The 12,691-nt window shown below is 44.8% G+C and overlaps 6 protein-coding genes and 1 non-coding gene across 7 annotated transcripts; 2 read left to right on the top strand and 5 right to left on the bottom strand.

The window, feature by feature from the left end:
* Positions 1–74: 74 nt before the first annotated feature.
* BZA70DRAFT_236485 (RIO1 family-domain-containing protein) lies at positions 75–1,444 on the top strand (the record flags this gene model as incomplete). Its single annotated transcript, XM_064910379.1, has 4 exons — positions 75–137; positions 199–343; positions 413–791; positions 859–1,444. The coding sequence occupies 4 exons, from the start codon at positions 75–77 to the stop codon at positions 1,442–1,444; spliced, it is 1,173 nt and encodes a 390-aa protein (XP_064769558.1).
* Positions 1,445–1,864: 420 nt separating this feature from the next.
* On the bottom strand, positions 1,865–2,914 carry BZA70DRAFT_236240 (uncharacterized protein; the record flags this gene model as incomplete). Its single annotated transcript, XM_064910373.1, has 4 exons — positions 1,865–2,294; positions 2,376–2,467; positions 2,528–2,617; positions 2,681–2,914. Coding segments are annotated over 4 exons (846 nt in total), but the record flags the coding sequence as incomplete, so codon positions are not given.
* Positions 2,915–4,013: 1,099 nt separating this feature from the next.
* BZA70DRAFT_274459 (putative DNA mismatch repair protein Mlh1) lies at positions 4,014–6,999 on the bottom strand. The gene is made up of 10 exons (XM_064911980.1): positions 6,778–6,999; positions 6,520–6,699; positions 6,192–6,458; positions 6,008–6,142; positions 5,738–5,948; positions 5,086–5,685; positions 4,901–5,015; positions 4,702–4,843; positions 4,483–4,644; positions 4,014–4,425 (listed from the first exon to the last, which is right to left on the bottom strand). The coding sequence occupies exons 1-10, from the start codon at positions 6,838–6,840 to the stop codon at positions 4,141–4,143; spliced, it is 2,160 nt and encodes a 719-aa protein (XP_064769556.1). The 5' UTR covers positions 6,841–6,999; the 3' UTR covers positions 4,014–4,140.
* Positions 7,000–7,010: 11 nt separating this feature from the next.
* BZA70DRAFT_274456 (uncharacterized protein) lies at positions 7,011–9,144 on the bottom strand. Its single transcript, XM_064911979.1, has 2 exons — positions 8,677–9,144; positions 7,011–8,619 (listed from the first exon to the last, which is right to left on the bottom strand). Exons 1-2 carry the CDS (start codon positions 9,067–9,069, stop codon positions 7,132–7,134), a joined length of 1,881 nt encoding a protein of 626 aa, XP_064769555.1. The 5' UTR covers positions 9,070–9,144; the 3' UTR covers positions 7,011–7,131.
* A 412-nt stretch (positions 9,145–9,556) lies between these two features.
* On the bottom strand, positions 9,557–10,641 carry BZA70DRAFT_274454 (uncharacterized protein). Its single transcript, XM_064911978.1, has one exon. It carries the CDS (start codon positions 10,526–10,528, stop codon positions 9,611–9,613), a length of 918 nt encoding a protein of 305 aa, XP_064769554.1. The 5' UTR covers positions 10,529–10,641; the 3' UTR covers positions 9,557–9,610.
* Positions 10,642–12,336, top strand: BZA70DRAFT_274453 (uncharacterized protein). The gene has a single exon (XM_064911977.1). It carries the CDS (start codon positions 10,763–10,765, stop codon positions 11,993–11,995), a length of 1,233 nt encoding a protein of 410 aa, XP_064769553.1. The 5' UTR covers positions 10,642–10,762; the 3' UTR covers positions 11,996–12,336.
* BZA70DRAFT_t26 lies at positions 12,236–12,307 on the bottom strand. Its single transcript has one exon. It is a non-coding gene; the product is annotated as a tRNA-His (tRNA).
* Positions 12,337–12,691: the final 355 nt, after the last annotated feature.

The raw sequence follows: 12,691 nt of genomic DNA, 5'->3' as shown, positions 1-12,691 counted from the left end.
CTACGAGAGCAAAAGAAAAAAATACACTCCAGCAGTATCTCTATCGAACGTCTCCGGAGAAGTATTTATTCAAGATGAAGCTCAACACAGCTGCTATGCGCTACTTGACTAGCGAAGACTTCCGCGTACTCACTGCGGTGCGTTTTGCTCAATCTCCTTCGAGAGAACCATACTAACAATAATTCTGATCTTATATAGACTGAGATGGGATCTAAGAACCACGAAGTCGTCCCTACAACTCTCATCACTCAAATTTCAGGTCTACGCGGTGGATCAGGTGTGGGAAATTCTATATCCGAGCTCGCGAAGGCAAATCTGATTGCCCGTGTCAAGAATGCTAGCTGTACGTTGCCATATTGAAATTCAATTATTAGATGCACTATTTTCAGTCCTCTAACGCTCGCGACTCCAGATGACGGATACCGGTTGACATACGGTGGATACGACTATCTTGCAATCAAAGCATTCTCCAATCGCAAAACTATCTACTCAGTCGGGAATCAAATAGGAGTTGGCAAGGAGTCAGACATCTACGTCGTTGCTGATGAGCGCTCTCGAAAGCGGGTGCTGAAAATTCACAGACTCGGTCGGATATCGTTCAGAAGCGTCAAGAATAACAGAGATTATCTGCGAAATCGACAATCGGCATCTTGGATGTACCTCTCCCGTCTTGCAGCTCAAAAAGAATACGCTTTCATGAAAGCTCTTTACGATAACGGTTTTCCGGTACCTGAGCCGATTGATCAGTCAAGACATTGTATCGTGATGTCGCTGATTCCAGGATTTCCAATGTTCGCTTGCCTTTTATTTTTAGAATATAGCTTAATGAGCGTAGCAACTAACCAATATGACTGACAGGCGCCAACTATCATCACACGAGGACCCATCAACCCTCTACTCATCTCTCATGGCCTTTATAGTGCGTCTCGCGAACCACGGATTAATTCACTGTGATTTCAACGAGTTCAACATCATGATCCTCGACAAACCTCCTTCAGATGATGCACAGTTCGTTGTTATTGATTTCCCCCAATGTGTTTCAATAGATCATGTTGATGCAGAGCGGTTCTTCAAGCGTGATGTTGATTGCATTCGGCGATTCTTTGAAAGAAAATTAGGATATGTGGCAGAAGAGTATCCCAATTTCAAGCGAGATGTCAGCAGAGTCGGAAAACTAGATATCGACGTCCAAGCATCAGGATTTAGTAAGAAAATGGTCAAGGAGTTTGAAAAGGCTCTATCCGAATCTCGAGAGAAAGGCGAAGATGAATATCCGGCCGAGTCCGCATCAGATGGATCAGATACCGACGAAGTTTCCGAGGGTCACGAAGATGAGGAGGAAGATGAAGAGGAGAACGAGGGTGAGGGCGACAGCAGCAGTGTGGAAGAATCGGATGCTAAAGAAGTACTTGAGATCTCTTCAAATGGGAGGCAAGTGTCCTAAGTAGCTACGGAATAAGAGTTGCAAATAAAATACGATTGTATGACTCATGTTATTATGATTCGGCCTGGAATACCACTAGCTAACCTTGAAGACACAGAAGCTACTCATTGAATTGACGTTGAATGAAAAAGAAAAAACCCCATAGAAATATAAGGACACAAGTTGAACAAAACGCCTTCTAGCAAATAAGGATGCAATTGACAGCAAACGCAAATAAAATATACAGTAGGCGGCACAGAGAGCATTGAAAAAGAATACAGCCACATCGGTTTATACTGGGCTGCTGATCCGAGAAATAAACGCCCAATTATCGTCACGGCTTTGAATTATCGGAATCGCTCGTCACTCTTTCATCAGTTTGAGACCTAAACGAGAGTCAAAGCATGCAGTTAGCATTCTTAATAATATCTTCAAGCTTGATTATTTGTAGTAATAATTGGGGACATGAGTAGCAGATTGGCTGTACTTCAAGTTGTTCGATGATCCATTCTCAGACGAGTATTTCCAATCGTAGACGATCCCAGCCTGCTGTTGAGAAGGGAGAGACGAACTTCCGTCATTCGGAGAGCTAGAAAAAACAGGCGAACCATACGGTAGGATTTGATTAGCAGGATAAGAAGGAACTGGATACATTCCGCCATATGTGGTGGGATATTCGTCCATAGCATAGCGTGCAGCGAGCAGATGGTATTCTTGTGCTCTCCAGTTGCGCTTTTTGACTGTGATCTGCTTCAACTTCTTCTGCGCCTCTGTATCGCTAAATCGCACTTGAATAGGAGTGCCTCCCTCACCGATCGGTTGACCATGAAGCTTTTCAATAACCTCCTCAGCAATATCTCTTCGAGCAAATCTGTAAATCGAGCAAACAAACGATTAAGTGATATAGTTAGCTTAGTCACGCGTGGTATCTGCAAGTACAACAGATCTCTACCTAGCAAACCCGACCCCTCTGTTGTTGCCATGCCCATCCCTGAGCACTTTCAAGGAAACAACGGAGTACGACTCTAGAAGCTGCTTAAATTCCTGCATAATACGGAGAAGATAGTTAGCCTCAGAAATACAGGTTCGTTCATATACACTAACAGTTTTGTCCCAATGGCGCGGAATGTTTGAGAAATAGATGTTCGTAGACTCTTGGTCTTGAAGTTCTTTTAGTCGCAGAGCAAACGATTGCTAGAACATAGAACCACAGTTAGTTGTATTCCGTATATACAAGTAGCGATTGATATCCCAAACCTTGGCAAACGACGTTTGATATCCGTACTCCGCAAGACCACAGATGCAGCTCATAGCTTGCTGCTCAGTCTCAAACTGAGCAAATCCAAAGCCTTTGCACATTCCAGTAAGATTGTCCATCATGGCTTTAGCTGTAGTCACTACTCCAAATCGCGATACTATTTTGTGAAGAATGTCATCAGTCGTTCTGGGAGCTAACCCTCGAATGTAAACGTTGGTTGTCTTTCGAGGATTGTTCAAAGAATCATCTAGCGAAAACGGGACAAGACCAGGATGGGGAGCTATCGCCAAAGGAATCGGAAATTCATCGCTCTGTGATTCATGATCCTCGATTTGAGACGGCTCAGTCGGAGATGAAACGGCACCATTAGCTTTAGCGAGTGGAAGCCCCGCCGGCCTATTAACATTCAGTTGTCGCAAAACGGTTGCCTCTCTATCAGGCGGAGGTACGGCATTCGATCTTCTATTATTTCCGTTGTACTTGTTTTGCTTGTGAGACTGAGGCAAACGATAGTTGCCGTTCTGACGCGCGAAGTCCCTCGGCCCTCTCTGTGTGTTTAAAGTAAGCCCTTATGCTTCTCAAAGTCTGAGCCAGCCGAAATAAAGCCTAAGTTACCTGCTTGTTGTCAAAATTATTTCCCCATTTGTCATAAAAGCCATTTCTGTTGTCATTGCTGGTGAACGGACGGCCAAAGGGAACTCTGGTCTGGTGTGGGAGTGGTACATGATAGCCTGCACCCGAGTCTATTCCATTATGATTCTGTCGAGAAGTGAACATATCCATAGACGAATAGATAGAAGTGTAGCCAGGATACATCGGATACATTGGCATGGGCATCGCTGGGGGATACATTGACGCGGACATCGGGCCTGCAACGTACGGTGCCTGCTGGATGAATCCACTAGTCTTGTCTGAAGCAGACAAAGACTGGGGATAAGAAACTGCGGTGTTCTGCATCTGATTCGCCTTTGGAATGTAGTAGGATGCAGCATTTGAGAAATAAGTGCCTGCAGCAGGTGTTTGCTCTGACACGCTGGTGGATTCCATGACGCCCAGCACGCCTAGACAGTACAGAACAAAGCAGAAACAAGAATTACGCGTAAATCTACTAGAAAAACTAACACGTAAAAAAGCAGCGCAATGCAACGGAGCTAGAAGGGTGGAAGAAAAGAAAGAAGCCAAATACACAAGCAGGAAGGATAGATGGAGTGACGCAGGCCGTTTCTAAATCTGAGATGTTGGAGTACGGCCGTAAGCGAAACCTTATTCTCCACAACACAACCCTGCCTGTTCTTCTACATGCTTACAACCTCTATAAATGTTCAGTATCAACAGCAAAGTTGATTGATTCTCTTATATATGTCTAGAGATTTTACGAGCTATGCTAATGGATTCTACTGTTCACTTAGTATACATCATTCACTTCGACTATTATTAGGCGAAACGCCGAATTAAGATCCTAACACCTCTCAAAGATTCTATATAGCCCTGGCAAATTAGCAATCTCGATCACTGCAGATAGCAAAGATTTTGTAGCAATAAGTCTGCGTCCCACTGTCGGAAATATGCGGTGCTCCAAAGTCTGAGATAACTCCTGCCGCCTAAGTTCGAGAGAGTCTTTGATACCCGTTGTATTCTCCGACTCGTCCAGTTCATTGACTTTTGGCAGCGACTCAGGAACATTGAATATGGCCAGTTCTCGTAATAGTGACTGGAAGCACTCAAGTTCATTCGACCAGTCGACCTATATTACAGTCAGTCAGCAGGCTGAGAGGGGAGAAACCATACAGGAAGAGCATACATTAGTGCATATCCGATATATGAACATTGGTAGTTTAGAAATCGGGGGTGTGTAATCTTTCAAAAGAAGTGGTATGCTTGTCAGATCACCAGATTCGGTAATCTCTACAGAAAAATATTCAAGGAGCATAGCGCGCATGGTAACGAGCTTATCAGCCATGACCTGTAATAGTTAGCGTCCCGCATGTGAGAAGAATCATAACCATATCGTGTGAACTACCTCCACATCCAGGGGTCTGGTCTCCACTGTACTACATGAACTCGCAGCCTCCAAGAGAGATCTGACGGAAATTGGCGCTCGAAGTTTGATCACACCGAAATTACCAAAGTCGGACAGCCCAATTTGGTAAAACAGCTCAAAGCTATGAAGGTGGTTATTAGCACGGTTTATGATAGTTATAAAATAACCTGGACCTTACCATATAGCGCCATAGTCGACCAGAAACAGCTTTATATCATTCTGTACAGCCACTAGACGTTTCGTCTCATCAACCAATCCCACATATATGTGGTTTGCGAAGAGCTCTGTGAGACCTGTTTTACAAATTAGCATAAGTTGCTCATAGAGACTTGAGCCGGAATGCCAGCATGTAGGATAACCTACCTTTATGTAAATCTTCACGAACAGCTTCTCGCAGCTGTTTGATACTACTCAATCTGATCATCACTCTCTCGCGATCTATGACAGTCTTTGGCATATTCAGCGGCTGTGGCATGCCATCGGGTGGTCGAGAGTCGTCGGGTGGTGTGAGGTCTGAAGTCGGCTGCAGAGATTCCACAGTATTAATATCTTCAAGAGTAGTCGAGGATCTGGATTTTATTCTCGGTTGTAACATTGCAGTTATTTTTCTCTCTTTGGCATCTGTGCGAACCATATTATACTCGTAAGTACGCTTCGAGCGTTGTGATACTTCAATAGAGCTCTCCAATGGTCCGGAAGCGCCTTGCAGTAGCATCTGAGTTTTGAAAAGACGACTGCTATCAACCGCTCCCAGTGTCTTCCGCACTTCGTCGCAGATTCGCTGTATGATCTCTTCTTCATTCAAAAATCTCACTTCCCTCTTCGTGGGATGTACGTTGACATCTAACTTGTCGGCTTCTATCAGAAGGGAGACATACATAAACGCATGACCACCTTTCGGTAAAAAGGATGAGTATAGACTGGACAACGCCCTCTTCAAAGGAGCACAAGATATGGACCGATCTGCAAAGGTTAGACAGGGACCATGATTTGGTGAGCAGGAGAAAGGACTCACGATTGATAAAAAAGAGAGGTGCAACGTTTTTCTTCGCGTTGAAGTTCGCATTTGTAATCCATCCACGAGCTCCCAACAGCCCTATATTTTTCGCAGGAGCCACATTGATCTCAATAAGCTCACTGGCAATCTCAGAGCCATATATCACTCTTATTCTGTCTACTATCGATGCAGAGGCAGCAGTGATGATGGAATGGTGCGATTCTCCGTGCTATCCAGGTATTAGAATGTATGTATAAAAATGGGAAGTTCTGAATACTTTTGACATACCTTTTTGCAAGTAAAAGCAACCCCCTCCGTATGCACAGCATAACGACCAACTACATCGACTATTCGATTATACTCGTCAGAAGGGGACCGAAACGCTCTCAATCTAGACGGAACATTAAAGAATAGATCCTCAACCTGAGAAAATGTTAGCGGTGCCCAGATTTAAGCGCTGATAGGCACCTACAAGTATCTGTGTGCCTTTCTTTCCGGCCGTCGCTTTTGGCTCAGCAGAAGAGCCACCTTTGGGCGCGATAAGTTTCCCGTCATGGTATACAGCACGCCAAGCACATTCTGACTCAGTGGATCTAGTAGTGACCGTCAAGTGTGCAATGTGAGATATGCTGGCCAAAGCCTCGCCTCGAAATCCGTAAGTAGTAAGCGAGCTCAAGTCCTCAAAAGCTGTCAGCTTTGAAGTGGTGAAGCGCTCGCACAAGATTGCAAGATCATCCCTCTAGAAGTAGCGTAATCTATTAGCATGTATCTCCAATTAACAACCGCTATACTCGACTGACATTTATTCCGTGACCGTTGTCTGTGATTTGAAGTAATTTCAGACCTCCGTCTTTGACTACTATGTCAATGGCTGTACTACCGGCATCTATTGAGTTTTCCAGCATCTCTTTCAGAGCATTGGCAGGATGAACAATAATCTCGCCCGCGGCAATTCGGTTTATGACGTTTATGTCGAGAGCCTAGCCAGTATTGTTAGCGTTGGAATCAAGTTGATCTCAATCTTAAGCGTAACACACGCGTATTGCCACTGTACGTACCTTGATCTTCGGCCCCAGCGATGACTTCGCCGGGTCATTGGAGTTTGTATCCAAGTCAGTCATATTCAAATCAAAAGGCCCCCTCAAGACGGATCTCGATTGATAAGGCAATATAGAGAGACGCCTGAAGGATTAGACAATAATATAAGCCGGAATCAGCTTGTAATGTTAGCTCGCGTTTCGTCAATTAGCTCTTCAGTTTAGGGTTACAGGGATTCAAATGTTATTACTATTTCGAAAGGACTCTACAGGACTGCAGAATAAATTGCTCTCAACTTCGCTTTACTTTTTTGTTACATTATTGCTCATAGACAAAAAAATCAAAGCCTTCAATTGTTATGATATAATATCACATCAGCGTCTTCGCTGCTCTCTAGCTTTATATGCTATAAACCGAATCAGGTTATGAACCGCTTCGTCGGCTCTAGTTCTAAGAATGTTTTCTTTCCGCTTGTCAATCCGTTTCGCCATTTGCTTCACCTGATCCTGCACAGAAGCCAGATGTTTGAGGAAGTCACCCTTCACAAACACTTCGGCATCATAATCGAAATTCTTGTCCGCAAATATATCAAACAGAGCATTTAGAGATTCAATCACAATTTCAGGCTCTTTGTTAGGCAGCGCCTTGATTTGTGTTAACAAAAACACAGAAAACTCCTTAGTAACTTCTGCTCGTCCTTGCGCTTGCGCCAGCACTCCAAAAAGACCAACGAAACGTACACGGCACTCTAATGATCCCTCGCCCCCTTCCAGCTCTTGATATTGCTTTAATAGCCACCGAGCATCGGAGAGCTCAAGTGGAATGTCACCCTTGCATTGAGCAGCACAAGCCCATAATGCGCCCGCCAGACCGCACCGGCTCTCGATGTCCAAATGATTGACATCTCGTAGGGTGGCTGCAAATTGCAGGAAATGCTCACGAGCCATCTCCGTCCAGGGTAGATAAGACTCGCAGAGAGTATTCAAAGTCCAGCTCATATTATTCAGTGCATTCAAAGCGCGGGATCGCAGCTCGTCAAAATCCGACAACGAAGCTACCAGCGAAAAAACTCGCTCCAATAGAAGTGCGGCAGTAGGATTGTCCAGCTTTTTCTGACTCGGGGCGGCGTGATCAGTCATTTCGTTATCTTCTGACCCAGACTCTTCAATTTCGGGAACGTCATCCTCGATTTCGCCATCAACATCCTCCAAAATTTCATCTTCGGCATCTCCAGCCTCTTCTCTACCTTCATATTTTTTTAAGTGGGCAGAATCACGGTGAACCAGAGCCTCACTGACCACAGTTAGGAGCTCAAGTCCAAGCTGCACGGTGATGATATCGTTCTGAGCAGCCGTTGTCTTGTCATTAGCTGGCGACGGAAATTCAACCACATCTTTTTCACTTTCTGAACGTGCATTTGCCAACGCGGATTTGATATCAATTTGCGCAAGAAGTTTGTATACGGACGTAACAATATCGAGAATATCGATTGACGAAGTGGTGCTGGTTTCGAAAATATTGAATTGAACGCCAGCAATATACATGTTCACCAGATGACTAAGACTGTCTCCAGGAATGAATCCAGAATTCTGAATTGACTCATTGTAAGACGGATTCTGTTCAGTCAGCGCATAGAGATTTTCGGCAGCAAGAGTCTTAACGGATTCAGGAATGGCAGTGCCATCGATAAGACTCAAGTCAAAGACTAGCAGCTCAGGAAAGCGGTTGGCGATGGAATCCCGGATCTCGTCCGATGCGCCACTGAGAGATGTAAGGAGAGATAAGATGTTTTCCAGCAGTACAAACATCTGTTTCTTCTCGGCTGCCGGAAGCGAGCCTATTGTAGATAGACTAGCTTGGATCTATTGAAAAGTCAGAATCAAGTCGACGAGCATTTTCCAGATCTCAAATAGTCCTACCTTGCTCAAATAAATCTCGATCGACGCTAAAATATCTTTGCGCCATATGAAAACGCACACATCGTAACCTTCTTCAAGCGCGAGATTTCGTAAGGCGCCAAAGGCTTCGGTGACGACTTCTTCAGATGAGTCGGTGAGAGATCGTTCGATAAGTATCTTGACCAATTTCTCCTTCAGAAGCACTTTTCGAACTGTAGGGATTTCTAGAAGACTTGATATAGCTGATGCGGCCATCGCACGTTCTTTGGCATCTGACGAGGTAAGCTTCTGTAGAAGTGGCAAAGCTGTCTCGACATTCTCTGCAGCTTTCGCCTTCACCGCCGTCGTCGGGCCACCTTTGAGGGCAGAAACCCGTACCAGGGAATTCCGAGATACTTTTTTGCTCTTCGCCATGCTAGCTGAATGTGTCAATAGAATGCCAGGTTTATGTGCAAGTCGTATTAGACAGTATCGCAAAGAAAAGAAATCGGAGAACAAGAGCTGGAACCACGCGTAGACATCGTGAATATTTTTTTGTTGACTTCTTAAGGTTTGAGTTTAAAGCTTTCAAGCCCGCTCGAAGAACTTTAATCGCACTGTAACTTGACTCGGAATATGGAATACCTTTTCTGTGTTCTCCTGGACAAACAAGAATGACCTTAGATTTTCTGGAAAATTTCCTGAGTCTTATAAGCTCAGATGATTGATGGCGTGAGACGCAAGAAGCCCGCTAGTCAGGTAAACATGCAAAGTCTGCGATCGTCCAGAGCAATGATGAATGCAAGACATTGCGAAAGATGAATCTCTTAAGTTATACCGAGTTTTTGTAACCGAAGCCAAAGGGCATGTTCAGAAGCGGATTATAAGAAGAATTAGGCAGATGCTCTACATATGTAACAATAGACTGGTAATTATGTATGAATTCGAGCAATGAAATAAAAAACAAAAAGTAGGTTCATCCAAATCTCGGTCCTGCTTTCGAGGAATGAAAAGATCTCTCAGCATCATAGTCATGCTGATCTTGAATTAATAGAGCCGGATCCGTCTCTTCCTCAAATATTGAAACACCAAAAGGCTCTTCCTCCAGCTCTTGCACAACGGAAGACGACAATTCTGCTAATGATGAACCAAGCAAATGACCAGCCGATCTCTCGTATTTGATACACAAAATCAGTAAAATACTTTGCAGTGTCGCCGCGAGAAGATACGGCAGCCACGAAGACCAGCCTGTTCCTTCTCTCAAAGCCAACGTGAGAGCCCACAAATATCCACCTGGGGCTTGCATAGCGAGTGTATGTATCGACAGAGACTCAGCCCTCTTTAGCGAATAGGTCGTGTAGATTTGCGGAACATACTGTGATGCTGCGAGCAGTGTCGCTTCGATCCCTAAAAACCCAGCATACAATGCCACCGCGCCAGACTTGAACTTGTATATGACGAATGCGATCAAGAACGTGAAGCAAAAGTGAACTCCACACAGAACAGCAACTCTCCTTGCACGCTCGCGATCAGCATCTAATAGTGGATCGCGAGGGAAAAATTGAATATATAGCAATAGAATAATGGCAAACATAGTGAACTGCAACCCAATCTGTATAACGCCCAGTGACGCCGCCATGCATTTCCCTGCAGACAACTTAGAGCAGCATTGGAGAACATCCGACGAGAGCAGCAACACGTTGGTCAAAGAGCATGTTCCTGAGGTTACGCCGAGCAGTAGGAACCAAGGAGAAAGGCCGCGAGACGATCGGCGGATGATGATACGGAGGTGTTGCGGGACGTACGATCCTACTATGCCAACAGCTAGCGCCAACGACAGTGTCGTGTTGAATATAGAAGGATGATCTAAAACTGTGCAAAGATCACCGTCCATCTTATCATCTTCCTCGGACTAAGCTTCACTTCTTACACGGTCTTGTGGACTGCAGCGATGACGTTTGACGCTGTTACGGAGATCGCGGTTAAGCTAAAGCGGTGCGGCTTAACACGGCACGTGCTTTATAATTGGGAGAGGACGGAATCGGCCTCGCAGCAAGGCGGTCTAGCTGTTGATACCGGGCAGCAGCCAAAGCTAGAACAGAGACTTCTACCGAATCTTTTTAACACGATGTCTCGAGCTTCTACGACTGCCGTGTTTGTGGCGGGAATGCTCCTTACGGGCTGCTCAAATTCGTTGTTGACAAAGTTTCAAGATAATCAGTGTGTGCAGAATTGCGAAGGTCCCGCGAGCCAGAGGCGGTATTTTGAGCAGCCCGTTATTCAGACGTTTCAGATGTTTATCGCCGAAGCAGCCTGCTGGTGCTTTGTGTTTCTGGGTGACATGTATTCCTCCTATTATAATCGTGACGCCAGCACCATTTCTGGCAATACGCCGGAGAACCGAAACGACGGCCAAGATTATCTACAGATATCGACAGATGCCAATCTCAGCCTTCTATCATCTGAGGTGAATCACGATATTGAGCTTGATCTTCAAGAGATGCCAGCTCTAGATGGGAAAAAAGTATTTGGACTCTCAATTCCCGCTTTTTGCGATATATGTGGAACCACGTTGATGAACGTTGGTTTGTTTTTCACTCCTGTCAGCATCTATCAGATGACCAGAGGTGCCCTCGTATTATTTGTGGGTCTTTTCAGTGTCATGTTTTTACGCCGGAAACTTCTGGCTAAACAGTGGTTTGCATTGGGAATCGTGGTCGCTGGTGTCTTCATTGTGGGACTGAGCGGGGTGATCTATGCTCCCGATACCGATGCCGCGAATGACGATGAGGTCGAACGCTCTTTAATGCAAGTTGCATTTGGTGTTCTGCTCATTGCCTTAGCTCAAGTGTTCACTGCTACCCAGTTCGTTTACGAGGAACACATCTTGAATGACTATCAACTCGACTCTCTACGTGTTGTCGGTTATGAAGGAATATTTGGATTACTTCTCACCGGTGTGATCATGTTGGTTGGATATTTATTTATTGGTGTCACGGAAGACGGTAGCGGTGGATATTTTGATGTACCGACAGCAGTCTCTCAGATTTTCACACACAAAGGGGTGTTTATTTCATCATTATTGATCATGGTATCAATAGGCTCTTTCAATTTTTTTGGGATCAGTGTGACCAAAACCGTGAGCGCTACCAGCCGCTCCACCATTGATACCTGCCGGACCTTGGGCATTTGGATGATTTCGATCATACTGGGATGGGAGTCCTTCAATATGTTGCAGCTATTCGGATTTGCGCTGCTTGTATATGGTACTCTTGTTTTCAACGGGATCATTCCCCCGTATGTGCTCGAAAGGTTTTCGGAGACGGGGCGAATAAGACTAGAAACAGATGACGGCGAGTAAAGCACTGGACTTGCCTTCTAGACACCTGATTACCAGGTCAAAATCTAAATAGTCGAGTCTTTTTCAAATTTATTTAAATGTCTCGAAGAACAATTTTCCCGATTCTAACCTGCATGGTAGAAATAAGCATTACCGCCCCCAAGCCGCTCGTTAAAAGAAGAAAGCATCGACAGATGGCACCGGTCAATAAAGCAAAAAAATAAAGCCCAACAACAGTTCGTTAACTTGTAATCTCAGAACTGCCGTTGCCCAGAATCGAACTGAGGTCTCTTCGGCCACAACGAAGTGTACTGACCACTATACTACAACGGCTCATTCCTCAAAACAAAGGTAATTTAGCTTCATAACGGAAAACTTTAAGACACAAACCCTTAGTAGTTTAAATCCTGAAGTGTAAGGTTTGCATGCTAGACAAGGACTAAGTGGAATGTAGTTATGAACCTACCTCCACTCGGCTTTCGAAAATATCCGTGTCAGCAAACCAGCAATCCCCATAAACAATAAGCAGTGACAGCAAAAATAAAATCAGTCAGTAGGACTGTAAATCCATTCTACCTGGATATATCTGAAACCGAAGCTAGAGAAATGATAGGCGACTGCAGCAGAGTATGACAAGGCTGGCAAAACAAAATAACCCTAATCCACATAGCGTAGCCGCGTATGCACCACTACCAGGAGAACAAGGGGTTGGTTTGT

The sequence above is a fragment of the Myxozyma melibiosi genome (genome assembly GCF_037950935.1).
Source record: "Myxozyma melibiosi strain Phaff 52-87 chromosome Unknown BZA70scaffold_2, whole genome shotgun sequence".
Lineage (NCBI taxonomy): Eukaryota > Fungi > Ascomycota > Lipomycetes > Lipomycetales > Lipomycetaceae > Myxozyma > Myxozyma melibiosi.
The sequence above is the reverse complement of the archived record's forward strand: the minus strand, read 5'-3'. Positions and strand labels throughout refer to the sequence as shown.

Excerpts from the sequence above, each read along its gene's own strand:
- BZA70DRAFT_274459 (XM_064911980.1), bottom strand. The coding sequence starts at position 6,840 with ATGACTGACTTGGATACAAACTCCAATGACCCGGCGAAGTCATCGCTG. Across the intron at positions 6,700-6,777 it reads CGCTGGGGCCGAAGATCAAG|GCTCTCGACATAAACGTCAT; the intron begins GTACGTACAGTG and ends AATACTGGCTAG. Across the intron at positions 5,686-5,737 it reads ACCTCTCTTTTTTATCAATC|ATCGGTCCATATCTTGTGCT; the intron begins GTGAGTCCTTTC and ends TAACCTTTGCAG.
- BZA70DRAFT_274456 (XM_064911979.1), bottom strand. The coding sequence starts at position 9,069 with ATGGCGAAGAGCAAAAAAGTATCTCGGAATTCCCTGGTACGGGTTTCT. Across the intron at positions 8,620-8,676 it reads TCGAGATTTATTTGAGCAAG|ATCCAAGCTAGTCTATCTAC; the intron begins GTAGGACTATTT and ends ACTTTTCAATAG.
- BZA70DRAFT_274454 (XM_064911978.1), bottom strand. The coding sequence starts at position 10,528 with ATGGACGGTGATCTTTGCACAGTTTTAGATCATCCTTCTATATTCAAC.
- BZA70DRAFT_274453 (XM_064911977.1), top strand. The coding sequence starts at position 10,763 with ATGTCTCGAGCTTCTACGACTGCCGTGTTTGTGGCGGGAATGCTCCTT.